A 27,803-nucleotide genomic window follows, 5' to 3' on the forward strand; every position below is an offset into this window, starting at 1 on the left:
CCTCTCTGGTTGATCTCTGATCCCCCTGTATTTGATCCCTCTCCAGCTGATATGTGGCATCATGCTGTAGTTGATTCCTGACTCTAGCTAAATCAGAGATCTCTCTTTGGCGCCTCGTGCCGCAACTGCAGGTGTTACCGGCCGTTCATTTTTGAATCAGTCATCGCGAGCTCCTCTGCCCGCCAGTCCCGCCGCATACGCACGCGCAGGACACATCCATATCCTCTCCCCCGGCCCTCCCTCCACGTGCCCACTCACGGAATCTCATTGCGCACAGCAACTCGCAACCGCTCGTCACCCTCAAAGCGCATGCCCGATCTCTCCGCCCCCCCCCCCCCCCCCCCAAAAATGCGGTCTGGCGCATGCGCACACGCCTCTTGGCCAACCCTGCGGCTTGGGAGGCTTTCCAGAAACTCCCTGACTGGACTGTTGTCAGGATCCGGAAAAACGATTCCCCCAAACAGTGGGAAAGGATTTCACGTGACGCAAAATGTTATTCACGTTCTTTTTTTTAACAATTGTGGAATGGGAAATTACACCCAGTTAAGAGTTAAATACAGAATTACAGTGGGTCAGCAACAGAGGGATCAACTTGTTCACACAGAGTGAGATTCCACAAAACAGACAGATTGGGATCCAGTGGATAAGGTAGTGAGAGATCCAGTGCATTAAACAGAGTGAGATCCACTGGTCCAGATAATTATGGATCCCCTGGTTCAGACAGTCCAGATCCTCTGGTTCAGACAGTCCAGATCCTCTGGTTCAGACAGTCCAGATCCTCTGGTTCAGACAGTCCAGATCCTCGGGTTCAGAAAGTCTCAGATTCTCTGGTGCAGCCAGTCAGATCCTCTGATTCAGCCAGCGCCAAACCTGGTTCAGTCAGTGTCAGATCCTCTGGTTCAGAAGTCTCAGATCCTCTGGTTCAGTCAGTGTTAGATCCTCTGATTCAGACAGTGTCAGACCCTCTGGTTCAGTCAGTGTCAGATCCTCTGGTTCAGTCAGTGTCAGACCCTCTGGTTCAGTCAGTGTCAGATCCTCTGGTTCAGACAGTGTCAGACCCTCTGGTTCAGTCAGTGTCAGATCCTCTGTTTCAGACAGTGTTAGATCCTCCGGTTGAGACAGTGTCAGATCCTTTGGTTCAGACAGCTTCAGACTCTCTGGTTCAGACAGCATCAGACCCTCTGGTTCTGGCAGTGTCAGATCCTCTGGTTCAGACAGCATCAGACCCTCTGGTCCAGTCAGTGTCAGATCCTCTGGTTCCGTCAGTGTCAGGTCCTCTGGTTCAGTCAGTGTCAAATCCTCTGGTTCAGACAGTGTCGGATTGTCGGGTCCAGACAGTGTCAGATGCTCTGGTACAGTCAGTGTCAGAGCCTCTGGTTCACCCAGTGTCAGATACTCTGGTTCAGCCAGTGTCAGATACTCTGGTTCAGACAATATCAGATCCTCATATTCAGACAATGTCATCCCCTGGTTCAGTCAATGTTGTATCCTCTGCTTCAGTCTAAGTCGTATTCTCAGCATCAGAGAGTCTCAGATACTCTTGTTCAAACAGTGCCTGATCCTCTGGTTCAGACCGTGTCAGATCCTCTCGTTCAGGCAGTGTTATATCCTCTGGTTCAGGCAGTGTTATATCCTCTGGTTCAGACAGTGTGAGATGCTCTGTACAGACAGTGTGAGATTCTCTGTTTCAGACAGTGTCAGACCCTCTGGTTTAGTCAGTGTTAGATCCTCTGGTTCAGTCAGTGTTGGATCCACTGGTTCAGTCATAGTCAGATCCTCTGGTATGTAGTGTCGGGTCCTGTTTTAAAAAAAATATATTTTTATTGATGAATTTGTAAAATTTTATAACAAAAACAGAAAAAGAACAATAAGCGTTAAACATTAACATAGTGCAAAAATAGATATTTCCCTGAACGGCTCTGTCTTCACAGACCACCCAAAATAACAAAAAACAAACAAACACAACACCTACCGTCAGAGTTGCCGTTATCAGCGTTCCCAAACTGCTGCCTTTGCATCAAGTCGCCTCCAACCACTCCCATGCCGACCTCTCCCCGAATACCCACTTCCTGATCATGGCAATGTTGGCCGCCCAGTAGTAGTTGCAAAAGTTCAGCAGTGTCAGCCCACCCTCCCCCTGACTCGTTCCAGCAGCACTCTCTTCACTCGCGGGGTTTTGTTCGCCCACACAAATCCCAAGATGATCTTATTAACCCGCTTGAAAAAGGCCTTAGGGATGAAGATGGGAAGGCACTGGAATACAAATAGGAACCTGGGGAGGACCGTAATTTTCACGGTCTGTACCCTCCCGGCCAGTGACAGCGGGAGCATGTCCTATCTTTTAAAGTCCCCTTCCATTTGTTCCACCAGCCGGGTCAGATTAAGCTTGGGCAACAAATCCCACTTCCGGGCCACCTGTATACCCAGGTAACGAAAGCTCTTCTCTACCCCCCTCAGCGGCAGCTTCCTCAGTCTCTTCTGTCCTTTCGCTTTGATCACAAACAGCTCGCTCTTCCCCACATTCAATTTATACCCCGAGAAACTGCCAAATTCCCTTAAGATCCGCATGAACTCCCCCATCCCCTCCAATGGGTCCGAAATATACAGGAGGAGATCATCTGCATGGAGCGATACCTGATGCTCCACCCCCCCCCCCTCTCCGTCCCCGACCAGCCCCTGCCAGTTCCTTGAGGCTCAATGCTATGGCCAGCGCTCAAAGGCTAGAGCAAATAATAACGGGGAAAGGGCCTCGTTCCCCCAGTGCAATTTAAAATACTCTGACCTAAGCCGGTTCATGCACGCTTGCTACAGGCGCCTGGTACAGCAGTCGCACCCACCGGATAAAACCCTCACCAAACCCAAACCCATCCAGCACCTCCCACAGGTACTCCCACTCCACCCGATCAAAAGCTTTCTCTGCATCCATCGCTGCCACAACCTCTGTTTCCTCCCCTTCTGAGGGCATCATAACAATATTTAAAAGCCTCCGCACGTTAGCATTAAGTTTCCTGCCCTTAATGAATCCAGTCTGGTCTTCCCCTATCTCCCCCAGGACACAATCCTCTATCCTCGTGGCCATGATTGTATCCACATTAAGTAATGAGATTGGCCTGAAAGCCCACGCTGTTCAGGGTTTCTCCCGTTTCAGAATGAGTGAGATCGAGGCCTGTGACGTTGTCGGGGGGAGGATTCCCTTCTCTCTCGCCTCATTAAAGGTCCTCATCAGCAGTGGGCTCAACATCTCTGAAAATGTTTTTACAAATTCCACTGGGGTGCCATCCAGCCCCGGAGCTTTGCCCGACTGCATGCCCTCCAGCCCCTTAATAATTTCTTCTATCTCGATCATTGCCCCCAGCCCCTCTACCAGACCCTCCTCCACCCTAGGGAACCTCAACTGGTCCAGAAATTGCCTCATCCCTTCCGCCCCCGCCAGGGGTTCCAACTCATATAGTTTGGTGTAGAATTCCTTAAAAACTTCATTCACCCCCTCCGGGTCTGAGACCAAGTTTCCCTCCTTATTCTTTACTCCTCCAATCTCCCTGGCTGCCTCTCTCTTCCTAAGCTGGTGCACTAGCATCCTGCTCGCCTTCTCCCCATATTCATACATCGCACCCCTGGCCTTCTTCAACTGTTCTCCCGCTTTCCCTGTGGTCAACAGTTCAAACTCCGCCTGACGCTTGTGCCGCTCCCTCAGGAGTCCCGTGTCCGGGGCCTCCGCATATTTCCTATCCACCCGGAGCATCTCGTCCACCAATCTCTCCCTCTCCGCCCTTTCCCTCTTTTCCCTATGTGATCTGATCGATATGAGTTCCCCTCTAATAATTGCCTTCAGGGATTCCTAGACCATCGCTGCTGATACCTCTCCCGTGTCGTTTGTTTCCAAATAATTATGGATACTGTTATTCACCCGCCCGCAAACCACCTCGTCCGCTAACAACCCCACGTCCAGTCTCCACAGTGGATGCTGCCCTCTCTCCTTCCCAAGCCGCAAATCTACCCAGTGCGGGACATGGTTCAAAACTGTAATCACCGAGTATTCCGTCCCCGTCACCTTTGGGATCAACGCCCTCTCCAGAACAACAAAATTAATACGGGAATAAACTTTGTGGACGTGGGAGAAGAAGGAAAACTCCTTTACCCTCGGCCATGTAAACCTCCAGGTGTCTATGCCCCCCCATCTGTTCCATCAAGCCCTTCAGCTCCCTTGCCGCCGCCAGCCTCTTCCCTGTCCTGGATTTTGAGAAATCCAATTCAGGTTCAATGACCGTATTAAAGTTCCCTCCCATGACCAAGTTGTGTGACTCAAGGTCTGGGATTTTGACGAACACGCGCCTCATAAAATCCGCATTGTCCCAGTTCGGGGCGTAGACATTCACGAGCACCACTGGGACCCCCTCCAGTTCCCACTCACTATGATACACCTACCCCCTTTATCAGCCACTATTCTCCCAGCCACAAATGCTTACTGACCAAAATTGCTACCACCCCTGGACTTCGAGTCCAGTCCTGAGTGGAACACCTGACCCACTCAACCCTTCTTTAATCTAATCTGGTCTGTGACCTTCAGATGTGTGTCCTGGAGCATTGCCATGTTTGCCTTTCGTCCCTTTAAATGCACGAACACGCATGCCCTCTTCACTGGCCCATTCAGACCGCTCACGTTCCAAGTAATCAGCCTGGACGGGGGAGAGGGGTGACTACCATGCTTCCGAGAGTCAGCTGATCCATGTTGACCCCGATAGCCTCCACCCCTGGCGCTGGTCAGACTATCGCCCGATTGTTCGGACCCCACTCCCCACATAGAAAAAACCTATTTACAAGATCACATTCCCCAGTAAGTAAACATATCTCTCCAAAATCCATTAGCATAACCATAAAGCCGAACAGACACACTCACTTAAAACAGAACCCAGTCCCCCGAAGGGTAATGCTAGCATTAGGGCCCCCCTCTGCGCACTCCCCCCCCCCCCCCCCCCCCCCGGTATCAACCACCTTCTAAACAAAGCGCCCTCCAACCGTCCCCCCAACCCGCTCTCTCGCCCAAGACTAACCACAATCTTGTTTAAAACAGAACCCAATTACAAACCATCGCCTCCTCCCATCTTAACTCGAGACTAACTTCTCTTTAATAAATGTCCAGACTTCATCTGGCGACTCAAAATAATAGTGTCGGTCCTCGTGCGTTACCCACAGTCTCGCCGGGTATAACACCCCAAACGTCACCCCCTTCTTAAAGAGGGTTGTCTTTGCCCGGTTGAACCCCGCACGTCCCTTGGCCAGCTTCACACCCAGGTCCTGATAGATGCGCACCTCACTATTCTCCCACTTGCTGCTCCGTTCCTTCTTAGCCCATTGCATGACGCGCTCCTTGTCTGAAAATCGGTGAAAACGGACCACCAAGGCCCATTGTGGGTCATTCGCCTTGGGCTTCCCTGTGCTCCATCCAGCTCCAGTGGTCGGGGGAAAACGCTCGCTCCCATCAACGACTCCGGCATACTCGCCACATACGCTCCCGCATTTGATCCCTTAATGCCTTCAGGAAGGCCAACTATTCTTAAATTCTGCCTCCTGATTGTGTTCTCCAGCTCCTCCAGCATCTGCTTATGGTGGTCCTCTAGTACCTCCACCTTGTGCTCCAGTACAGTTATCGCGTCCTCTTGGTTGGAGTGTTTTAATTTGATCTCCTGGATCACTTTCCCCTGGACTGTCTGTATCGCGACCATTTGGTCGTTCGATACTTCCATTGGGTCAAACGTATCCCTTTTTAGCTCGGCAAAGCAACTCTTGAAAAACTCTATCTGTTGCTCCTTCGGCCATTGAGCCGCCTGGTCCTTGCCGTCTGCCATGCATCGCCATACTGCCAGCTCCCCTCGCTTCCCTCTGTCTGGACTAATTCGTTTCACACGCCCACTTCTGGTCCAGCTATCCATACATCGGGCGGGGGGCGGGGGGGGGGGAACCTCCTTACTGATGCTAACTCCACCGATTAATTTCATAAAATCCACAAATATCTGGGGAAAAAAGGTCCGAAAGTCCAATTCAGGCGGGAGCTATCGAATGTGCGACCTACTCCTCCATGACCGCCACCGGAAGTCGTGTCGGGTCCTATTGATCAGAAAGCACCAGATCCTCTGGTTCAGATAGTGTCAGATCCTCTGGTTCAGACAGTGTCAGATCCTCTGGTTCAGACAGTGTCAGATCCTCTGGTTCAGTCAGTGTCAGATCCTCTGGTTCAGTCAGTGTCAGATCCTCTGGTTCAGACAGTGTCAGATCCTCTGGTTCAGTCAGTGTCAAATCCTCTGGTTCAGTCAGCGTAAGATACTCTGGTTCAGACAGTGTCAAATCCTCTGGTTCAGACAGTGTCAAATCCTCTGGTTCAGTCAGTGTCAAATCCTCTGGTTCAGACAGTGTCACATCCTCTGGTTCAGACAGTGTCAGATCCTCTGGTTCAGACAGTGTCAAATCCTCTGGTTCAGACAGTGTCAGATCCTCTGGTTCAGACAGTGTCAGATCCTCTGGTTCAGTCAGTGTCAGATCCTCTGGTTCAGACAGTGTCAAATTATTTTGCTCAGAGAATGTCACATCCTCTGGTTCTGTCCTTGTTGGATCCACTGGTTCAGTTTGTGTTGGGTTCTCTGGTTCAGACAGTGTCACATCCTCTGGTTCAGTCAGTGTCAAATCCTCTGGTTCAGACAGTGTCACATCCTCTGGTTCAGACAGTGTCAAATCCTCTGGTTCAGTCAGTGTCAAATCCTCTGGTTCAGACAGTGTCACATCCTCTGGTTCAGACAGTGTCAGATCCTCTGGTTCAGACAGTGTCAGATCCTCTGGTTCAGACAGTGTCAGATCCTCTGGTTCAGTCAGTGTCAGATCCTCTGGTTCAGTCAGTGTCAGATCCTCTGGTTCAGACAGTGTCAGATCCTCTGGTTCAGTCAGTGTCAAATCCTCTGGTTCAATCAGCGTAAGATACTCTGGTTCAGACAGTGTCAAATCCTCTGGTTCAGACAGTGTCAAATCCTCTGGTTCAGTCAGTGTCAAATCCTCTGGTTCAGACAGTGTCACATCCTCTGGTTCAGACAGTGTCAGATCCTCTGGTTCAGACAGTGTCAAATCCTCTGGTTCAGACAGTGTCAGATCCTCTGGTTCAGACAGTGTCAGATCCTCTGGTTCAGTCAGTGTCAGATCCTCTGGTTCAGACAGTGTCAAATTATTTTGCTCAGAGAATGTCACATCCTCTGGTTCTGTCCTTGTTGGATCCACTGGTTCAGTTTGTGTTGGGTTCTCTGGTTCAGACAGTGTCACATCCTCTGGTTCAGTCAGTGTCAAATCCTCTGGTTCAGACAGTGTCACATCCTCTGGTTCAGACAGTGTCAAATCCTCTGGTTCAGTCAGTGTCAAATCCTCTGGTTCAGACAGTGTCACATCCTCTGGTTCAGACAGTGTCAGATCCTCTGGTTCAGACAGTGTCAAATCCTCTGGTTCAGTCAGTGTCAGACCCTCTGGTTTAGTCAGTGTCAGACCCTCTGGTTTAGTCAGTGTCAGATCCTCTGGTTCAGACAGTGTCAGATCCTCTTGTTCTTTTTTATTCTACAAATTTAGAGTACCCAATAATTTTTATCCACTTAAGGAACAATTTAACGTGGCCAATCGATCTAAGCTGCACATGTTTCGGTTGTGGGGGTGAAACCTACACAGACACGGGAGAACGTGCAAACTCTACACAAGGACGGGATTCGATCCCTTGTCCTCAGCGGAGTAGGCAGCAGTGTAGCCATCTGGGATGGCCACTTCCAGAATACAAAATGGACGCTCGCTAAGAATGTTGGGAACTGTGGACAATGCTAGAAAACAAGCAGGCACAGAAGCCTGAATGTGGGAAACAGCTCCCAGACGGAATTGAAACTATAGGTCGATTAGCATATTGATGGCCCATCTCCGGGACCAAAGGAATGACACTCAAGTAACTGATACTATTGCAGACATCCTGGCGCCAGAAAGACACAAACAAAGCAAGGCCAACGGCCACCTCAGACACGCCCAGCCATCAGGGCACCCACCCCTTTATTGGACAAGATCGATAACAATGATCGAGAAGCTGCCCAATCAATTGGGGCCAAGTTTAAGGCCCGCCTAAAAGCGCACAAAGCCCCTCCAGGTATAAGAGGGAACCCCCACGAGAGAATCGCTCTCTTGGACTTGGCTCTCAAAGCGGAGAGACCCGTCCACCAGCATCACCAGAAGCAAGTAAGTTCAAGGCCAACGCTCGCTACCAGACGGATGACCTTAGCTGTTCTCCTGTATCTCTTCAAACCGAACAGCCTCAGATCAGAACAACGGCCATTGTTCCTCTGACTAAGTGGGCACCCGAAGTTAAGTATAGGCGTTAGCGTTAGAGATAGTTTAGTTTGTAGTACTTTGTGCATGTGTAGATCCTACTGTGTGTGTAAATAAATAGTATTGACTTGGAACTAACTAACTGGTATATTGGCTCCTTGATCAGTATTCGGGTTTAACCTTGTGGCGGTATCGAGAGATACCTGGCGACTCTGAAAGTAAACATAATTAGGATTAAGGAAGGCGACCATATTGACTGCTATACTTATTGCAAGTAAATAGAGCAACATTACTTTACGTAATGTCAAATTTAATTGGATATATAACTAATGTATGTAATCTATAATCAATATTATAGGACAAAGTGCAGCCGAAATAGACTGTGTAGCCGTTTAGGACAATGTATAAGAATGGATGTTTTCCTTTGTTCGGTGGAGAGATGGTCTGGTTCTTTAACAGACACCGTCTCCCCGCCGGCGAAATAAACCATTTGATGCGAGGACCAGACCTGAGCGTTGAGTGATTTCTTTGAGATTCCCTCCCGCGAACAGTTTTCCACCATCAAACTTGCTGTTCATCACATTCCATAAGACCATAAGATGTAGGAGCAGAATTAGGCCACTTGGCCCATCGAGTCTGCTCCTCCATTCAATCATGGCTGATATTTTCTCATCCCCATTCTCCTGCCTTCTCCCCATAACCCCTGATCCCCTTATTAATCAAGAACCAATCTATCTCTGTCTTAAAGACACTCAGTGAATTGGCCTCCACAGCCTTCTGCGGCAAAGAATTCCACAGATTCATCACCACCTGGCTGAAGAAATTCCTCATTTCTGTTTTAAGGGATCCTCCCTTTAGTCTGAGATGGTGTCCTCTGGTTCTAGTTTTTCCTACAAGTGGAAACATCCTCTCCACGTCCACTCTATCCAGGCCTCGCAGTATCTTTCAATAAGATCCCCTCTCACCCTTCTAAACTCACACGAGTACAGACCCAGAGTCTTCAAACGTACCTCATACAAGTTCTTCAATCCAGGCATCATTCTTGTAAACCTCCTCTGGACCTTTTCCAAGGCCAGCACATCCTTCCTTAGATTAGGGGCCCAAAATTGCTCACATCATTCCAAATGGGGTCTGACCAGAACCTTATACAGCCTCAGAAGTACATCTCTAGTCTTGTATTCTAGCCCTCTTGACATGAATGCTGACATTGCTTTTGCCTTCTTAACTGCCGACTGAACCTGCACATTAACCTGAAGAGAATCGTGAACAAGGATTCCCAAATCCTTTGTGCTTCTGCTTTCCGAAGCAGTTCCCCATTTCGAAAATAGTCTATGCCTAAATTCCTCCTTCCAAAGTGCATAACCTCACACTTTTAAACATTGTATTTCATTTGCCACTTGATTGCCCACTCTCCTAGCTTGTCCAAGTCCTTCTACATCCCCCTTGCTTCCTCAATACTACGTGTCCCTCTGCAGATCATTGTATCATCTGCAAACTTACCAACAGTGTCTTCAGTACCTTCTTCCAGATAATTAATGTATATTGTAAAAAGTTGTGGTCCCAGCACCGAGCCCTGAGGCACACGACTAGTCACCGGCCATCCTGAAAGAGACCCCTTTATCTCCACTCTCTACCTTCTGCCAGTCAGCCAATCCTCTATTCATGCCAGGATCTCACCCTGAACACCTTGAGCTCTTAACTTATTTAACAATCTCCTATGTGTCACTTGTCAAAGGCCTTCTGGAAATCTAAATAAATCACGTCCACTGATTCTCCTTTGTCTAACTTCCTTGTTACCTCCTCAAAGAACAGATTTGTTAGACACGACCTCCCTTTGACAAAGGCGTGCTGACTCAGTCCTATTTTACCATGCCCTTCGAAGTACTTTGCGGTCTCATCTTTAATAACAGACTCTAAAATCTTACTAATGACCAAAGTCAGGCTAACCGGCCGATAATTTTCCATCTTCTGCCTCGCTCCCTTCTTAAACAGTGGTGTTACATTAGCCACTTTCCAGTCCTCTGGGACCCTTCCTGCCTCCAGTGATTCGTGAAATATCATCACTAATGCCTCCACAGCTTCCTCAGCTATCTCTTTTAGGACCCTGGGGTGTAGTCCATCTGGTCCAGGTGAACTTATCCATCTTCAGACCTTGCAGTTTCCCCAGAACCTTCTCCTTATTAATGGTCACTGCACTCACCTCAGCCACCTCGTTTTCCTGGAGTTCTGGCATCCCACTGGTTTCTTCCACCGTGAAGACTATGCAAAGTAACTATTCAGTTCATCTGCCATTTCTTTGTTTCCTATTATTACTGCTGCAGCCACATTTTCTCGTGGTCCAATGTCTATTTTTGCCTCTCTCTTACTTTTAACATATTGAAAAAATCTCTTCCTATCTGCTAGCTTGCATTCATACTTCATCTTCTCCTCCCTTATTGCTTTTTTGTTTTCTGCTCGCTTTTAAAGGCTTCCCAATCCTCTGGTTTCCCACTAACCCTCGCCATTTTGAATACTTTTTCTTTAGCCTTTATGCTGTCCTTGGCATCCCTCATCAGCCATGGATGCCTTGTCCTCCCCTTATTCATCCTCCTTGGGATGAATTTCTGTTGTGCCTTCCTAATAACTCCCCAAAAACTCCTGCCGTTGCTGTTCCACTGTCTTCCCTGCTCGGCTCCTTTTCCAATTAACTCTGGCCAGATCCTCCCTCATGTTTTTATAGTTACCCTTATTTAATTGTAATACCATTACATCTGATTGCAGCTTCTCCCTCTCAAACTGCAGGGTAAATTCGATCATATTGTGGTCACTGCTCCCTCAGAGTTCCTTCACCTTAAGTTCCCTAATCAAGTCTGCTTCATTACACATCACCAAATCCAGAATTGTCTGTTCCCTGGTAGGCTCTGTCACAAGCTGCTCCCAGAAAACATCTCTTATACATTCCACAAATTCCATTTCTTGGGATCCACTACCAACCAGATTTTCACATTTCACCTGCATGTTGAAGTCCCCCATGATTATTATAATGTTGCCTTTTTTACATGCAATTTCTATCACCTGATTTATTTTCTGCCCCACATCCTGACTACTGCGAGGAGGCCCTGTACATAACTGCCAGCAGGGTCTTTTTACCTTTTGGATTCCTCAACTCTACCTACAGAGATCCTATGCCTTCTGATCCTATATCGTTCCTTGCTATCGATTTAACTTAATTCCTCACTAACAATGCAACCCCGCCCCCTTTGCCCATCTGCCTGTCCTTTCGCTAGGACATATATCCTTGGATATTTAGATCCCAGCCCTGACCTCCTTGCAGCCACGTCTCTGTGGTGCCCGCAACATTGCACCGGCCAATTTCAATGTGCGCAACAAGCTCATTGACCTTGTTCCGTATACTGTGCGCATTTAGGTACAACACCCTCAATCCTGCATTGGCCACCTCCCTTTTCACACTCTCCTCACTCACTGCTCCCTGTACTGTCGCCCTTTTTGATTTTTGACTATGGCTTCTCTGCTTTACACTTTCCCCCTTACTGCTTTTTGTTTCGAAGCAAAGCATCAGCTATCACGTTTTCCCTTCCTGCCAAATGTGTAAGATTTAAATTAAATGGGCTGTAATAATAAACTACATCGAAACATTCTGGCATTTTTATTCTTGATTTTCTCCAAAAAGTCAATGGATTATGATCAGTATATATAATTGCTTCAGACGAATTGTTGGTTACACAAATGTTAAAATGTTGCAAAGCCAGCATCAAGCTCAAAGTCCCCTTTCAATTATTGAACACTTCTCCTGGTGATCATTTAATTTTTTGGAAAAATACTCAATAGGCCGCTCTATTCCTTCATCATCTACTTGGTAGAGCACAGAACCTACCCTCACAGCACTCACATCAATAGTCTCCTTGTGTAAATTGGGGTGGCTAACACAGGAGCAGTGGTTAGCACAGCCTTTTGGCCATCAAATGCCTTTTGACACTCTGCCGTCCACTGACATTTGCTACACTCGCCAGCAAGTCTGTCAGTGGAGCAACCATGCTGCTAAAATATGACACAAATGTACGGTGAAAACCACTCAAGCCAGGATATCTCATTATTTCCCTTTGTGTCGAGGGTATTGGGAACTCCCCAATAACTTTTGCTTTCACATCCCGTGGGACCATTTGTCCATGTTCAATTGTATGGCCAAGGAACATGATTTGGGCTTTTCCAAACTCACTTTTGGCTAGGTTTATCACCAAACCCGCCTCCTGAAGTCGATCGAATACATCCATCAGATGTTTCAAATGTTCTTTCCATGTCTGACTAAAAATCACCAGATCATCCATGCACATTGCACAATTGGGTAATCCTGAAATGACTTTGTTAGTTAACCGTTGAAATATGGCTGGGCCGTTTTTTCATGCTAAATGGCATAACTTTGAATTGGTATACACCAGTGTTCTTCAAACAGTATTGCCGGGGACCCATTTTTACCAACACGGCTAACCTTCGGGACGCAACCCGGCCGACCTTCGCGACCCACGCCGGCCTACCTGCGCGACCCACTATTTTTTTCATTTCACTTCATTTCTCTGACCTTGTTTGCTGCTGGCAAAAACGGAGGAAATGGTTTTGGGTCCCTTAGGCCCTCCTACACCTGTTTAGGGGCACATTGTCTTCTTCTCTTTGAAGTTAAGGTATTTTTTTGAGTCATCGGTTAGCTGAGGTCTGTATAAAAGACAGAGAGACTGCGCACAAAGTAAGCAAGCACTTTCCAGGAGACTCATCCGGAGTGAGACTCGTACAGAGTGGAGGATTGAAATTTGGTAATTTGGTGCAGTGAGGTAATTCGGTGCAGAGTGTGAGGAGGTGCTCTTTAACCCTGGTAAGTGACTGGTAAGTAGTCTCTCTTTTTCTGTTCATTGTCTAATTTATTTATTTTTATTTTGAAATTGTAGTTGTTTAAGTTTACCAAGGGTTTAAGACATGGCAGGAGATCCCAGACCCGTGTCATGCTCCTCGTGTGCGATGTGGGAGCTCAGGGACACGTCCACTGTCCCTGGCTCCTTCACGTGCAAGAAGTGTGTTCAGTTGCAGCTCTTGTTAGACCGCTTGACGGCTCTGGAGCTGCGGATGGACTCACTTTGGAGCATCCGCGATGCTGAGGAGGTCGTGGATAGCACGTTTAGCGAGTTGGTCACACCGCAGGTGAAGGTTACTGAGGGAGATAGAAAATGGGTGACCAAAAGAAAGAGCAAGAGTAGGAAGGCAGTGCAGGTGTCCCCTGCAGTCATCTCCCTGCAAAACAGATATACCGCTTTGGATACTGTTGAGGGAGATGGCTCACCAGGGGAAGGCAGCAGCAGCCAGGTTCATGGCACCGTGGCTGGCTCTGCTGCACAGCAGGGCAGGAAGAAAAATGGCAGGGCTATAGTGATAGGGGACTCGATCGTAAGGGGAATAGACAGGCGGTTCTGTGGACGTAATCGAGACTCCAGGATGGTATGTTGCCTCCCTGGTGCAAGGGTCAAGGATGTCTCGGAGCGGCTGCAGGACATTCTAGGGGGGGAGGGTGAACAGCCAGCTGTCGTGGTGCACATAGGCACCAACGATATAGGTAAAAAACGGGATGAGGTCCTACAAGCGGAATTCAGGGAGTTAGGAGTTAAACTAAAAAGTAGGACCTCAAAGGTAATAATCTCAGGATTGCTACCAGTGCCACGAGCTAGTCAGAGTAGGAATGTCAGGATAGATAGGATGAATGCGTGGCTCGAGAGATGGTGCAAGAGGGAGGGATTCATATTCCTGGGGCATTGGGACCGGTTCTGGGGGAGGTGGGACCAGTACAAACCGGACGGTCTGCACTTGGGCAGGACTGGAACCAATGTCCTAGGGGGGGTGTTTTCTAGAGCTGTTGGGGAGGGTTTAAACTAATGTGGCAGGGGGATGGGAACCAATGCTGGAAGTTGGAAGGTAGTAAAACAGGGACAGAAACAAAAGGAAGTAAGGGGAAAAGTGCAAGGCAGAGAAGACATAGTCAGAAATCCATAAGGGCGACAGTACAAGGTACAGTGACTGAGGGGAGCACAGTGAATAGGCCCAGTAATAACAAAAGGAATAAAACTGGAGATGTTAAGATTCAAAACAGAGGTAAAAAAACCAACATAAGTGTACTTTACCTGAATGCTCGTAGTATTCGGAATAAAGTAAATGAGTTGGTGGCACAAATCATCGTGAAGGACTATGATTTAGTGGCCATTACTGAAACATGGTTAAAGGATGGTCACGACTGGGAGTTAAATATCCGAGGGTATCAAACTATTCGGAAGGACAGAGTGGATGGTAAGGGAGGTGGTGTTGCTCTGTTATCTAAGGATGACATCCGGGCAATAGTAAGGGATGACATCGGTGCTATGGAGGATAAGGTTGAATCCATTTGGGTGGAAATCAGGAATAGTAAGGCGAAAAAGTCACTGATAGGAGTAGTCTATCGGCCACCAAATAGTAACGAGATGGTGGGGCAGGCAATAAACAAAGAAATAACTGATGCATGTAGAAATGGTACAGCAGTTATCATGGGGGATTTTAATCTACATGTCGATTGGTTTAACCAGGTCGGTCAAGGCAACCGTGAGGAGGAGTTTATAGAATGTATCCGCGATAGTTTCCTAGAACAGTATGTAATGGAACCTACGAGGGAACAAGCGGTCCTAGATCTTGTCCTGTGTAATGAGACAGGATTGATTCATGATCTCATAGTTAGGGATCCTCTCGGAAGGAGCGATCACAATATAGTGGAATTTAAAATACAGATGGAGGGTGAGAAAGTAAAATCAAATACTAGTGTTTTGTGTTTAAACAAAGGAGATTACAAGGGGATGAGAGAAGAACTAGCTAAGGTAGACTGGGAGCTAGGACTTTATGGTGGAACAGTTGAGGAACAGTGGAGAACCTTCCAAGCGATTTTTCACAGTGCTCAGCAAAGGTTTATACCAACAAAAAGGAAGGACGGAAGAAAGAGGGAAAATCGACCGTGGATATCTAAGGAAATAAGGGAGAGTATCAAATTGAAGGAAAAAGCATATAAAGTGGCAAAGATTGCTGGGAGATTAGAGGACTGGGAAATCTTTAGGGGGCAACAGAAAGCTACTAAAAAAGCTATAAAGAAGAGTAAGATAGAGTATGAGAGTAAACTTGCTCAGAATATAAAAACAGACAGTAAAGGTTTTTACAAATATATAAGACAAAAAAGAGTGGCTAAGGTAAATATTGGTCCTTTAGAGGATGAGAAGGGAGTTTTAATAATGGGAAATGAGGAAATGGCTGAGGAACTGAACAGGTTTTTTGGGTCGGTCTTCACAGTGGAAGACACAAATAACATGCCAGTGACTGATAGAAATGAGGCTATGACAGGTGAGGACCTTGAGACGATTGTTATCACTAAGGAGGGAGTGATGGGCAAGCTAATGGGGCTAAAGGTAGACAAGTCTCCTGGCCCTGATGGAATGCATCCCAGAGTGCTAAAAGAGATGGCTAGGGAAATTGCAGATGCACTAGTGATAATTTACCAAAATTCACTAGACTCTGGGGTGGTCCCGGTGGATTGGAAATTAGCAAACGTGACGCCACTGTTTAAAAAAGGAGGTAGGCAGAAAGCAGGAAATTATAGGCCAGTGAGTTTAACTTCGGTAATAGGGAAGATGCTGGAATCTATCATCAAGGAAGAAATTGCGAGGCATCTGGATAGAAATTGTCCCATTGGGCAGACGCAGCATGGGTTCGTAAAAGGCAGGTCGTGCCTAACTAATTTAGTGGAATTTTTTGAGGACATTACCAGTGCAGTAGATAACAGGGAGCCGATGGATGTGGTATATCTGGATTTCCAGAAAGCCTTTGACAAGGTGCCACACAAAAGGTTGCTGCATAAGATAAAGATGCATGGCATTAAGGGTAAAGTAGTAGCATGGATAGAGGATTGGTTAATTAATAGAAAGCAAAGAGTTGGGATAAATGGGTGTTTCTCTGGTTGGCAATCAGTAGCTAGTGGTGTCCCTCAGGGATCCGTGTTGGGCCCACAATTGTTCACAATTTACATTGATGATTTGGAGTTGGGGACCAAGGGCAATGTGTCCAAGTTTGCAGATGACACTAAGATGAGTGGTAAAGCGAAAAGTGCAGAGGATACTGGAAGTCTGCAGAGGGATTTGGATAGGTTAAGTGAATGGGCTCGGGTCTGGCAGATGGAATACAATGTTGACAAATGTGAGGTTATCCATTTTGGTAGGAATAACAGCAAACGGGATTATTATTTAAACGATAAAATATTAAAGCATGCCACTGTTCAGAGAGACTTGGGTGTGCTAGTGCATGAGTCACAGAAGGTTGGTTTACAAGTGCAACAGGTGATTAAGAAGGCAAATGGAATTTTGTCCTTCATTGCTAGAGGGATGGAGTTTAAGACTAGGGAGGTTATGTTGCAATTGTATAAGGTGTTAGTGCGGCCACACCTGGAGTATTGTGTTCAGTTTTGGTCTCCTTACTTGAGAAAGGACGTACTGGCGCTGGAGGGTGTGCAGAGGAGATTCACTAGGTTAATCCCAGAGCTGAAGGGGTTGGATTATGAGGAGAGGTTGAGTAGACTGGGACTGTACTCGTTGGAATTTAGAAGGATGAGGGGGGATCTTATAGAAACATTTAAAATTATGAAGGGAATAGATAGGATAGATGCGGGCAGGTTGTTTCCACTGGCGGGTGACAGCAGAACTAGGGGGCATAGCCTCAAAATAAGGGGAAGTAGATTTAGAACTGAGTTTAGGAGGAACTTCTTCACCCAAAGGGTTGTGAATCTATGGAATTCCTTGCCCAGTGAAGCAGTTGAGGCTCCTTCATTACATGTTTTTAAGGTAAAGATAGATAGTTTTTTGAAGAATAAAGGGATTAAGGGTTATGGTGTTCGGGCCGGAAAGTGGAGCTGAGTCCACAAAAGATCAGCCATGATCTCATTGAATGGCGGAGCAGGCTCGAGGGGCCAGATGGCCTACTCCTGCTCCTAGTTCTTATGTTCTTATGTTCTTACACGCTCCACCCACCAATGGAAACTGTTGGATGAAGGTGAAGCCTTCTGGTGTCGGAAAGTATGGAGTCTGCATCTGTCCAAAGTTCTGCATTTTTTTCCGAAAAATTTTATCCTTTAAAACCTCCCCGAACATGTAAGAAAAAATAAAAATAAAATGAATAAAATAAATGAATTTAATGAATAAAACAGCCCCGAACTTGGAAAACAAAAAGTTGCGTCCTTTTAAAGAAAAAGCCGCACTGCGCATGCGTGCCCGATCATCGGCGCGTATTGCATAGTTATCTGGCATGTATGCGCAGTGTGGCCGCATTTTTTTTACATGTTCGCATCCATTTTGAAGGCCGCTTGCAGCCGGTCGTGGCCCCTGAGTTTGACAATGCCTGGTATAAAACCATTTGGAGTCACAAAAGCTGAAATCTCCTTCGCCCTTTCGGACTGGGTACCTGCCGGTAAACTTTAAGTAAATCCAGTTTGGAGATAATAGCTGATTGTCCCACCTTCTCAATCCTCCAACCGTGGGATAGGATAAGAGTCTGTCCTTGTAACTGCATTAACCTTTCTTTAGTCCTTACCCAATCGTAGGTTACCGTCCGGTTTTTGTACAATCACTGTGGGTGAGCTCCATTGGCTGCAACTGCACTTCAACTGTGCCATTTTCAACCATACTGGCAATACCACTTGATGAGCTTCTGGCCACTTTTCATCCGCCTGCATATGTAAAGGTCTCCATTTTCTCATTAAGATATAATTTTTAAGATAATAACATTCTGGTACACACTCAGATTCCACTTCCCTGTATGCTTTCTGGTACATCCGTTTTTTTCCTACATCTTTCTGTTGTAATTCTGCCAACTTTCCAGAACTAAAAATATCCACCTCATCCTCCACCTGTTCTTCTTCTTGTTCTTCTTCTCGCTGGGTCACTCGCGCTCTGGCTTGGTCACTCACGCTCTCACTTGGTCACTCGCACTCTCGTTTGGTCATTCGCACTCTCGTTTGGTCATTCGCGCTCTCGCTTGGTCACTCGCGCTCTCGCTTGGTCACTCGCGCTCTCGCTTGGTCACTCGCTCTCTCGCTTGGTCACTCGCACTCTCGCTTGGTCATTCGCACTCTCGCTTGGTCACTCGCGCTCTCGCTTGGTCACTCGCGCTCTCGCTTGGTCATTCGCGCTCTCGCTTGGTCACTCACGCTCTCGCTTGGTCATTCGCACTCTCGCTTGGTCACTCGCATTCTCGCTTGGTCACTCGCTATCTCGCTTGGTCACTCACGCTCTGACTTGGTCACTCGCACTCTCGCTTGGTCACTGGCACTTTCGCTTGGTCACTCGCACTCTCGCTTGGTCACTCGCACTCTCGCTTGGTCACTGGCACTTTCGCTTGGTCACTCGCACTCTCGCTTGGTCACTCGCACTCTCGCTTGGTCACTGGCACTTTCGCTTGGTCACTCGCACTCTCGCGTGGTCACTCGCGCTCTCGCTTGGTCACTCGCTCTCTCGCTTGGTCACTCGCACTCTCGCTTGGTCACTCGCACTCTCGCTTGGTCACTCGCACTCTCGCGTGGTCACTCGCGCTCTCGCTTGGTCACTCGCTCTCTCGCGTGGTCACTCGCGCTCTCGCTTGGTCACTCGCTCTCTCGCTTGGTCACTCGCACTCTCGCTTGGTCACTCGCACTCTCGCTTGGTCACTCGCACTCTCGCGTGGTCACTCGCGCTCTCGCTTGGTCACTCGCTCTCTCGCGTGGTCACTCGCGCTCTCGCTTGGTCACTCGCTCTCTCGCTTGGTCACTCGCTCTCTCGCTTGGTCACTCGCACTCTCGCTTGGTCACTCGCACTCTCGCTTGGTCACTCGCACTCTCGCGTGGTCACTCGCGCTCTCGCTTGGTCACTCGCTCTCTCGCGTGGTCACTCGCGCTCTCGCTTGGTCACTCGCTCTCTCGCTTGGTCACTCGCACTCTCGCTTGGTCACTCGCACTCTCGCTTGGTCACTGGCACTTTCGCTTGGTCACTCGCACTCTCGCTTGGTCACTCGCACTCTCGCTTGGTCACTCGCACTCTCGCTTGGTCACTGGCACTCTCGCTTGGTCACTCGCACTCTCGCTTGGTCACTCGCGCTCTCGCTTGGTCACTCGCGCTCTCGCTTGGTCACTCGCACTCTCGCTTGGTCATTCGCACTTTCGCTTGGTCACTCGCGCTCTCGCTTGGTCACTCGCGCTCTCGCTTGGTCACTCGCACTCTCGCTTGGTCATTCGCACTCTCGCTTGGTCATTCGCGCTCTCGCTTGGTCACTCGCGCTCTCGCTTGGTCACTCGCGCTCTCGCTTGGTCACTCGTGCTCTCGCTTGGTCACTCGCGCTCTCGCTTGGTCATTCGCGCTCTCGCTTGGTCACTCGCGCTCTCGCTTGGTCACTCGCACTCTCGCTTGGTCACTCGCACTCTCGCTTGGTCACTCGCACTCTCGCTTGGTCACTGGCACTCTCGCTTGGTCACTGGCACTCTCGCTTGGTCACTCGCACTCTCGCGTGGTCACTCGCACTCTCGCTTGGTCACTCGCACTCTCGCTTGGTCACTGGCACTTTCGCTTGGTCACTCGCACTCTCGCTTGGTCACTCGCGCTCTCGCTTGGTCACTCGCGCTCTCGCTTGGTCATTCGCGCTCTCGCTTGGTCACTCGCGCTCTCGCTTGGTCACTCGCGCTCTCGCTTGGTCACTCGCGCTCTCGCTTGGTCACTCGCTCTCTCGCTTGGTCACTCGCGCTCTCGCTTGGTCACTCGCGCTCTCGCTTGGTCACTCGCGCTCTCGCTTGGTCACTCGCACTCTCGCTTGGTCACTCGCACTCTCGCTTGGTCACTCGCTCTCTCGCTTGGTCACTCGCACTCTCGCTTGGTCACTCGCACTCTCGCTTGGTCACTCGCGCTCTCGCGTGGTCACTCGCGCTCTCGCTTGGTCACTCGCATTCTCACTTGGTCACTCGCGCTCTCGGTTGGTCACTCTCATTCTCACTTGGTCACTCACACTCTCGCTTCGTCACTCGCACTCTCGCTTGGTCACTCGCACTCTCGCTTGGTCACTTGCATTCTCACTTGGTCACTTGCGCTCTCGCTTGGTCACTCGCTCTCTCGCTTGGTCACTCGCGCTCTCGCTTGGTCACTCTCCCTTTCGCTTGGTCACTCTCCCTCTCGCTTGGTCACTCTCCCTCTCGTTTGGTCATTCGCACTCTCGCTTGGTCACTCGCACTCTTGCTTGGTCACTCGTGCTCTCGCATGGTCACTCGCTCTCTCGCTTGGTCACTCGCGCTCTCGCTTGGTCACTCTCCCTCTCGCCTGGTCACTCTCCCTCTCGTTTGGTTATTCGCACTCTCGCTTGGTCACTCTCCCTCTCGTTTGGTCATTCGCACTCTCGCTTGGTCACTCGCACTCTTGCTTGGTCACTCGCGCTCTCGCATGGTCACTCGCACTCTCGCTTGGTCACTCGCTCTCTCGCTTGGTCACTCGCTCTCTCGCTTGGTCACTCGCGCTCTCGCTTGGTCACTCTCCCTCTCGCCTGGTCACTCTCCCTCTTGCTTAGTCACTCGCACTCTCGCTTGGTCACTCGCACTCTCGCTTGGTCACTCGCACTCTCGCTTGGTCATTCGCACTCTCGCTTGGTCACTCGCGCTCTCGCTTGGTCACTCGCGCTCTCGCTTGGTCACTCGCACTCTCGCTTGGTCACTCGCACTCTCGCTTGGTCACTCGCACTCTCGCTTGGTCACTCGCACTCTCGCTTGGTCACTGGCACTTTCGCTTGGTCACTCGCACTCTCGCTTGGTCACTCGCACTCTCGCTTGGTCACTCGCACTCTCGCTTGGTCACTCGCACTCTCGCGTGGTCACTCGCACTCTCGCTTGGTCACTCACACTCTCGCTTGGTCACTGGCACTTTCGCTTGGTCACTCGCACTCTCGCGTGGTCACTCGCACTCTCGCTTGGTCACTCACACTCTCGCTTGGTCACTCGCACTCTCGCTTGGTCACTCGCTCTCTCGCTTGGTCACTCGCACTCTCGCTTGGTCACTCGCACTCTCGCTTGGTCACTCGCTCTCTCGCTTGGTCACTCACACTCTCGCTTGGTCACTCGCACTCTCGCTTGGTCACTCGCGCTCTCGCGTGGTCACTCGCGCTCTCGCTTGGTCACTCGCATTCTCACTTGGTCACTCGCGCTCTCGGTTGGTCACTCTCATTCTCACTTGGTCACTCACACTCTCGCTTCGTCACTCGCATTCTCACTTGGTCACTCGCACTCTCGCGTGGTCACTCGCGCTCTCGATTGGTCACTCGCGCTCTCGCATGGTCACTCGCTCTCTCGCTTGGTCACTCGCGCTCTCGCTTGGTCACTCTCCCTTTCGCTTGGTCACTCTCCCTCTCGCTTGGTCACTCTCCCTCTCGTTTGGTCATTCGCACTCTCGCTTGGTCACTCGCACTCTTGCTTGGTCACTCGCGCTCTCGCATGGTCACTCGCTCTCTCGCTTGGTCACTCGCGCTCTCGCTTGGTCACTCTCCCTCTCGCCTGGTCACTCTCCCTCTCGTTTGGTTATTCGCACTCTCGCTTGGTCACGCTCACTCTCGTTTGGTCATTCGCACTCTCGCTTGGTCACTCGCACTCTTGCTTGGTCACTCGCGCTCTCGCATGGTCACTCGCTCTCTCGCTTGGTCACTCTCCCTCTCGTTTGGTTATTCGCACTCTCGCTTGGTCACTCTCCCTCTCGTTTGGTCATTCGCACTCTCGCTTGGTCACTCGCACTCTTGCTTGGTCACTCGCACTCTCGCTTGGTCACTCGCTCTCTCGCTTGGTCACTCGCTCTCTCGCTTGGTCACTCGCGCTCTCGCTTGGTCACTCTCCCTCTCGCCTGGTCACTCTCCCTCTCGCTTGGTCACTCACACTCTTGCTTGGTCACTCGCACTCTCGCTTGGTCACTCGCACTCTCGCTTGGTCATTCGCACTCTCGCTTGGTCACTCGCGCTCTCGCTTGGTCACTCGCGCTCTCGCTTGGTCACTCGCACTCTCGCTTGGGCACTCACGCTCTGGCTTGGTCACTCGCACTCTCGCTTGGTCACTCGCACTCTCGCTTTGTCACTGGCACTCTCGTTTGGTCATTCGCACTCTCGTTTGGTCATTCGCACTCTCGCTTGGTCACTCGCGCTCTCGCTTGGTCACTCGCACTCTCGCTTGGTCACTCGCGCTCTCGCTTGGTCACTCGCGCTCTCGCTTGGTCATTCGCGCTCTCACTTGGTCACTCGCGCTCTCGCTTGGTCACTCGTGCGCTCTCTCGGTCTGTGGCACTCTTCCTCAGTCAATTGTATCTCTGAGATTCGCACTCTACCTCGGTCACTCAATCTCTCGCTTGAGGTGTTTTCCCTCAATCACTCTTGGTGTTCCTCGGTGACTCACGCTGTCGGTCACTCATGCTCACATTCAGGCTCTCGCGTTCCCCATCTTCCTCTCTGCCTGTCTCTTTCTCCTTTCTGTTCCTCTGTCTCTCTCTTTCACCCTCTGTATCTTTCTCCCTCTCTCTCTCTCTTTTGCCTCTCTCTCTATCTTTCTCCCTCTCCATCTATCTTTCCCCTTTATCTATCTTTCTCCCTCTCTCTCTCTTTCTCCCTCTCTCTTCCTCCATCTTTCTCCACCTCTATTTGCTTCTCTCTTTCTACCTGGAGAGTGGTGGGGTTTGCCTTGTTGTCAATTCCTCCTGGTGCTCAGGCATGTCGACCCTCGCAAACGACTGCTCCCTGGAGATGGAATACCTCACCGTGAAGTGCCACCCATACTACCTTCTACCGGAATTCACTTCTGCCATCTCAACTGATCTCTCTATGCATCTTCTCTACTGTTGCAGCATTATATCTGTATGCTTCAACTGATGCCAGTGTCTATGAATTTACATGGTGTATTTCTGCATGCCCTATGTTCTTTCTGGTATGGAATGATCTGTCTGGACTGTACACAGAACAATACTTTACACTTTACCTCGATACACGTGACAAATCTAAATCTTTATCTTTTTCCCTCCTTCCCTCCCTCCTTCCGTCTGTCTGTGTGTATCTGTCTGTCTTCCGTTCCCTGTCACTCTCTCCATCCTCTTTGTGCTCCTACTATTTGATTGACAGCTCATCCCCAACCCAGCAGGCCGGCGCAAGCGCAGAAGCGGGCCGGCGACAGCATGACGTCACGGCTACCGGATACCCGCTCCTGCTTTTTACGTCACGGGTCTTTCGCCTATCGATTGGTCAAGTTATCCGCCAGTCAGAGCTTGCCTGCTTGGGAGTAGCCAATAGTCATCGGGAGAAGTGCACGGTGCAGCCAATGGGAGCTGGGCCTGGGGGCGGGATTCAGCGGACGGCCAGAGGAGGCTAAGATGGCGCAGGTTAATTAGGTGAGTGGCAGACGGAGAGGGGGACAGGCGAGAGCGGACTTCTGAGAGGGAGAGAGAGGGTGTCCAGTGGCTGCTGGGGTGGGGTTTACTCCCCGAGAGGGAAAATAGGACTTGGGTTTGACAGCAACAAAGTAAATCCAGTGACCGCAACTTTCCGAGTTATCCCGCCCTCTCCCCGGTCAACCCCCTTACCACCCCCCCAGGGGTCAATCCCTTACCACCCCCCAGGGATCAACCCCCTTACCAAACCCCCAGGGGGTCAACCCCCTTACCACCCCCCAGGGGTCAACCCCCTTACCAAACCCCCAGGGGGTCAACCCCCTTACCACCCCCCAGGGGTCAACCCCCTTACCACCCCCCAGGGGTCAACCCCCTTACCACACCCCAGGGGTCAACACCCTTACCACCTTCCCAGGGGTCAACCCCCTTCCCCCAGGGGTCAACCCCCTCCCTCTCCCAGGGGTCAACTCCCTTCCCCTCCCCTCCCCTCCCCCCCAGGGGTCAACCCCCTCCCTCCCCCTGGGGTCAACCCCCTTGCCCCCCCCAGGGGTCAACCCCTTTCCCCCCCTCGGGGTCAACCCCTTTCCCCATTCCCCCCCCCTCCCCCCCCCCCCCCCAGGCCAATGCATACCCCAACCCCCCCCCCCGTACCAACTCCCCCCACCCCTTCTCTTTTCCACCACAGGATCAAACTCCTCCCTCTGGGGTCAAATTCCTTCCCCAGCAGAGCCAGCCCCCACCCCCACCGATCACGGTCAGCCTGCTGTGCCCACCGGAGCCATCCCCCTCTGCCCATCAGAGCCAGTCCCCTCTATCCTTCAGAGTCTGCCACCTATGCCCTCCAAGGTCTGCCCCTGCTTCATCCAGCGGTAGCCCACTTCTCCCTCCAGGGGTAGACCCCTGCTTCCTCCTGGGCCTACCCCCTCCGGCATCCAGGGACAACCCCCCCCCCCCCACCCCCCCCCCCCCCCCCCCCCCCCTCCCCGACTCATCAAAGCCCGTCCGCCACAATTCCGTAGGGCACAATTCCGGAGTGCAATAGAATACTCTCCACTTGCCTGGATGAGTGCAGCAACATTCAAGAAGCTTCAAACATTCCACGACAAAGCAGCCCCCACGATTGCTAGCCTTCTGTAAATGGCCACTTTCCAACATCCAATGCAAATTGGCAGCCGTGTGTACCATCGACAAGGTGCACTGCAGCTACTCACCAAGGCTCCTTAGGCAGCACCTTCCAAACCCATGAGCATTACTATCTAGAATGGACGAACAGCAGATATATGGGAGCACCATCACCTGGAGGTTCCGCTCCAAGTAACTCACACTCTGACTTGGAAATATATTGGCTGTTCCTAAGCTGTCACTGGGTTAAAATCCCAGAACTTCACTACCTAACAGCACAGTGGGTGTACCTGCACCACATGGACTGCAGTGGTTCAGGAAAGCTGCTCACCACCACCTTCTCGAGGGCAACTAGGAATGGGCACATCCCATAGAACCAAAGAATTCCTACACTGCAGAAGGAGGCCAGTCGGCCCATCGAGTCTGCACCGACCCTCAAAAGAACAGTCTACCTAGGCCTACTTAGCCGTACTGTCACCAAACCCCAGCTAACCTTTGGACTTTATGGGGCAATTTAGCATGGCCAATCGGCACATAGTTTGACACCTCGTGCGCAATTTCCACACAGTCACACAATTCCGGAATTGAACCCGGGTCCCCGAAGCTGTGGGACAGCAGTGCTAACCTATAAACTGTAAACCCCTAGAAAACGGGTAAATTACTGGGTGGGGAGAAGTTTTTTTACTTGGTAACACTGGTGTTTCAGTACTGTTGGGACAGGCCGGTCACTACAACATGAGGCACAGTACTGGTGGGAATGGGTCTGTTAACTGTATAACACGGGTACAATACTGGTGGGGATGTGCTGTCATTGTGTAACAATGGGGTACAGTACTGGTGGGGATTGGTCTGTTACTGTATAATACAGGTACAGTACTGGTGGGACATGCTGCCGTTGTGTAACAGTGGGGTACAGTACTGGTAGGAATGGGTCTGTCACTGTATAACATGGGTACAGTACTGGTGGGACGTGCTGCCGTTGTGTAACAGTGGGGTACAGTACTGGTGGGAATGGGTCTGTTACTGTATAACACGGGTACAGTACTGGTGGGGACGTGCTGTCATTGTGTAACAATGGGGTACAGTACTGGTGGGCACGGATTTCTTACTGTGTAAAACTGTAGTTCATCACTGGTGGGGGCAGGTATGTTACTGCATAACACTGGGGTATAGTACTGGTGGGGACGGGTCTGTCACTGTATAACACTGGGGTACAGTACTGGTGAGGATGGGTCTGTCACTGTATAACACTGGGGTACATTACTGGTGGGAACGGGTCTGTCACTGTATAACACTGGGGTAAAGTACTGGTGAGGATGGGTCTGTCATTGTATAACATGGGAATACAGTACAGATGGGGATGGATTTCCCACTGTGTACCACTGTAATTCAGCACTGGTGGGGGCAGGTCTGTCACTGCATAACACAGGTACAGAACTGGTGAGGGCATGTCTTTCACTCCATAACACTGGGGTATAGTACTGGTGAGGACAGGTCTGTCACTGTATAACTGGGGTACAGTACTGGTGGGGATGGGTCTGTCACTGTATAACATTGGTACTGTACTGGTGGGGGTAGGTCTGTTACTGTATAATACTGGGGTACAGTATTGGTGAGGTTGAGTCTGTTACTGTATAACACGGGTTCAGTACTGGTGGGGACGGGTCTGTCACTGTATAACATTGGTACCGTACTGGTGGGGGTAGGTCTGTTACTGTATAACTGGGGTACAGTATTGCTGAGGTCGGGCCTGTTACTGTATAACACTGGGATGCAGTAGTGGCGAAGACAGATCTGCCAACATATAACATTAGGGAAGAGGACTTGTAGAGACGGGTCTGCCACCGGAACACGGGTTCAGTACTGGTGGGGATATGTCTGTCTCTATAACACTTGGGTACCGTCCTGGTGGGGTCAGATCTGACACTAATAATAGTTATAATCTGTTTTAATACATTTTGAGTATCCAATTCAATTTTTCCAATTAAGGGGCAATTAGCGTGTTCAATCCACCTACCTTGCACACCTTTGTGTTGTGGGGGCGAAACCCACACAAACATGGGGAGAATGTGCAAACTCCACACGGACAGTGACCCAGAGCCGGGATCGCACCTGGGTCCTTGGCGCCGTGAGACTGCAGTGTTAACTGCTGCGCCACCATGCTGTCCTAATAATCATTATTGTCACAAGTAGGCTTACATTAAGACTGCAATGAAGTTACTGAGAAAAGCCCCGCGGCTCCACATTCTGGCGCCAATTTGGGTACACGGAGTGAATTCAGAATGTCCAAATTACCAAACAGCATGTCTTTCGGGACTTGTGATAGGAAACCGGAGCGCCTGGAAGAAACCCACACAGACATAGGGAAAACGCGCAGACTCCACACAGACAGTGACCCAAATGGGAATTGAACCTGGGACCCTGGCGCTGTCAAGCAACAGTGCTAAACACTGCCCCCGTGATCCATTGGGGTACCGTACTGGCTGGTCATGCAGTACTTGTGGGGACAGAACTGTCACTGTGTAATACCAGGATGCAGTACAGTTGGGATGGGTCTGTCACTGTACAGGAACCATACTGGTGTTGACGGGCCTGTCATTGTACAGCTGGTAGGGCTAGAGTTTTCTAGTATAACACTGGAGTATTGTAGCTGTGGGCATAAATCTGTCACTGTGAGAAAGGAGACAGTATTTGTGGGGACTGGTCTGCATCCCACTGGGGAAAGGTTTTGTCACTGTATCATGTTGGTGTACAGTACTGGTGAGCGTAAGTTTGTCAGTGTAAAACATGAGTACAGTACTGGTGGGGGTAAGTTTGCCACTGTAAAACACAAATACAGTACTGGGGGGGTAAGTTTGCCACTGTAAAACACAAATACAGTACTGGCGGGGG

The 27,803-nt window shown here is 50.1% G+C and overlaps 2 protein-coding genes across 3 annotated transcripts in view; one reads left to right on the forward strand and one right to left on the reverse strand.

The window, feature by feature from the left end:
* Window positions 1-527: 527 nt before the first annotated feature.
* Window positions 528-23,406, reverse strand: LOC119955710 (platelet glycoprotein Ib alpha chain-like). 2 transcript variants are annotated; one of them, XM_038782189.1, is made up of 3 exons: window positions 23,384-23,406; window positions 17,962-18,097; window positions 528-1,798 (listed from the first exon to the last, which is right to left on the reverse strand). In XM_038782189.1, the coding sequence occupies exon 3, from the start codon at window positions 1,462-1,464 to the stop codon at window positions 886-888; it is 579 nt and encodes a 192-aa protein (XP_038638117.1). In that variant the 5' UTR covers window positions 1,465-1,798; window positions 17,962-18,097; window positions 23,384-23,406; the 3' UTR covers window positions 528-885. The 2 variants fall into 2 exon arrangements, with proteins under 2 accessions (XP_038638117.1, XP_038638116.1); XM_038782188.1 differs by lacking the exon at window positions 23,384-23,406 and having other exon boundaries at window positions 17,962-18,221.
* A 316-nt stretch (window positions 23,407-23,722) lies between these two features.
* Window positions 23,723-27,803, forward strand: part of LOC119955917 (serine/threonine-protein kinase A-Raf-like) — a 123,648-nt gene continuing 119,567 nt past the window's right edge. The window contains exon 1 of the mRNA XM_038782575.1: window positions 23,723-23,789. The gene's annotated coding sequence lies outside the window, so the exon portion shown is untranslated. The remainder of the gene's footprint in view (window positions 23,790-27,803) is intronic.

The sequence above is a fragment of the Scyliorhinus canicula genome, chromosome 21 (assembly GCF_902713615.1).
Source record: "Scyliorhinus canicula chromosome 21, sScyCan1.1, whole genome shotgun sequence".
NCBI lineage: Eukaryota > Metazoa > Chordata > Chondrichthyes > Carcharhiniformes > Scyliorhinidae > Scyliorhinus > Scyliorhinus canicula.

Coding starts and splice junctions, on each gene's coding strand:
- LOC119955710 (XM_038782189.1), bottom strand. CDS start 1,464: ATGACATTGTCTGAATATGAGGATCTGATATTGTCTGAACCAGAGTAT.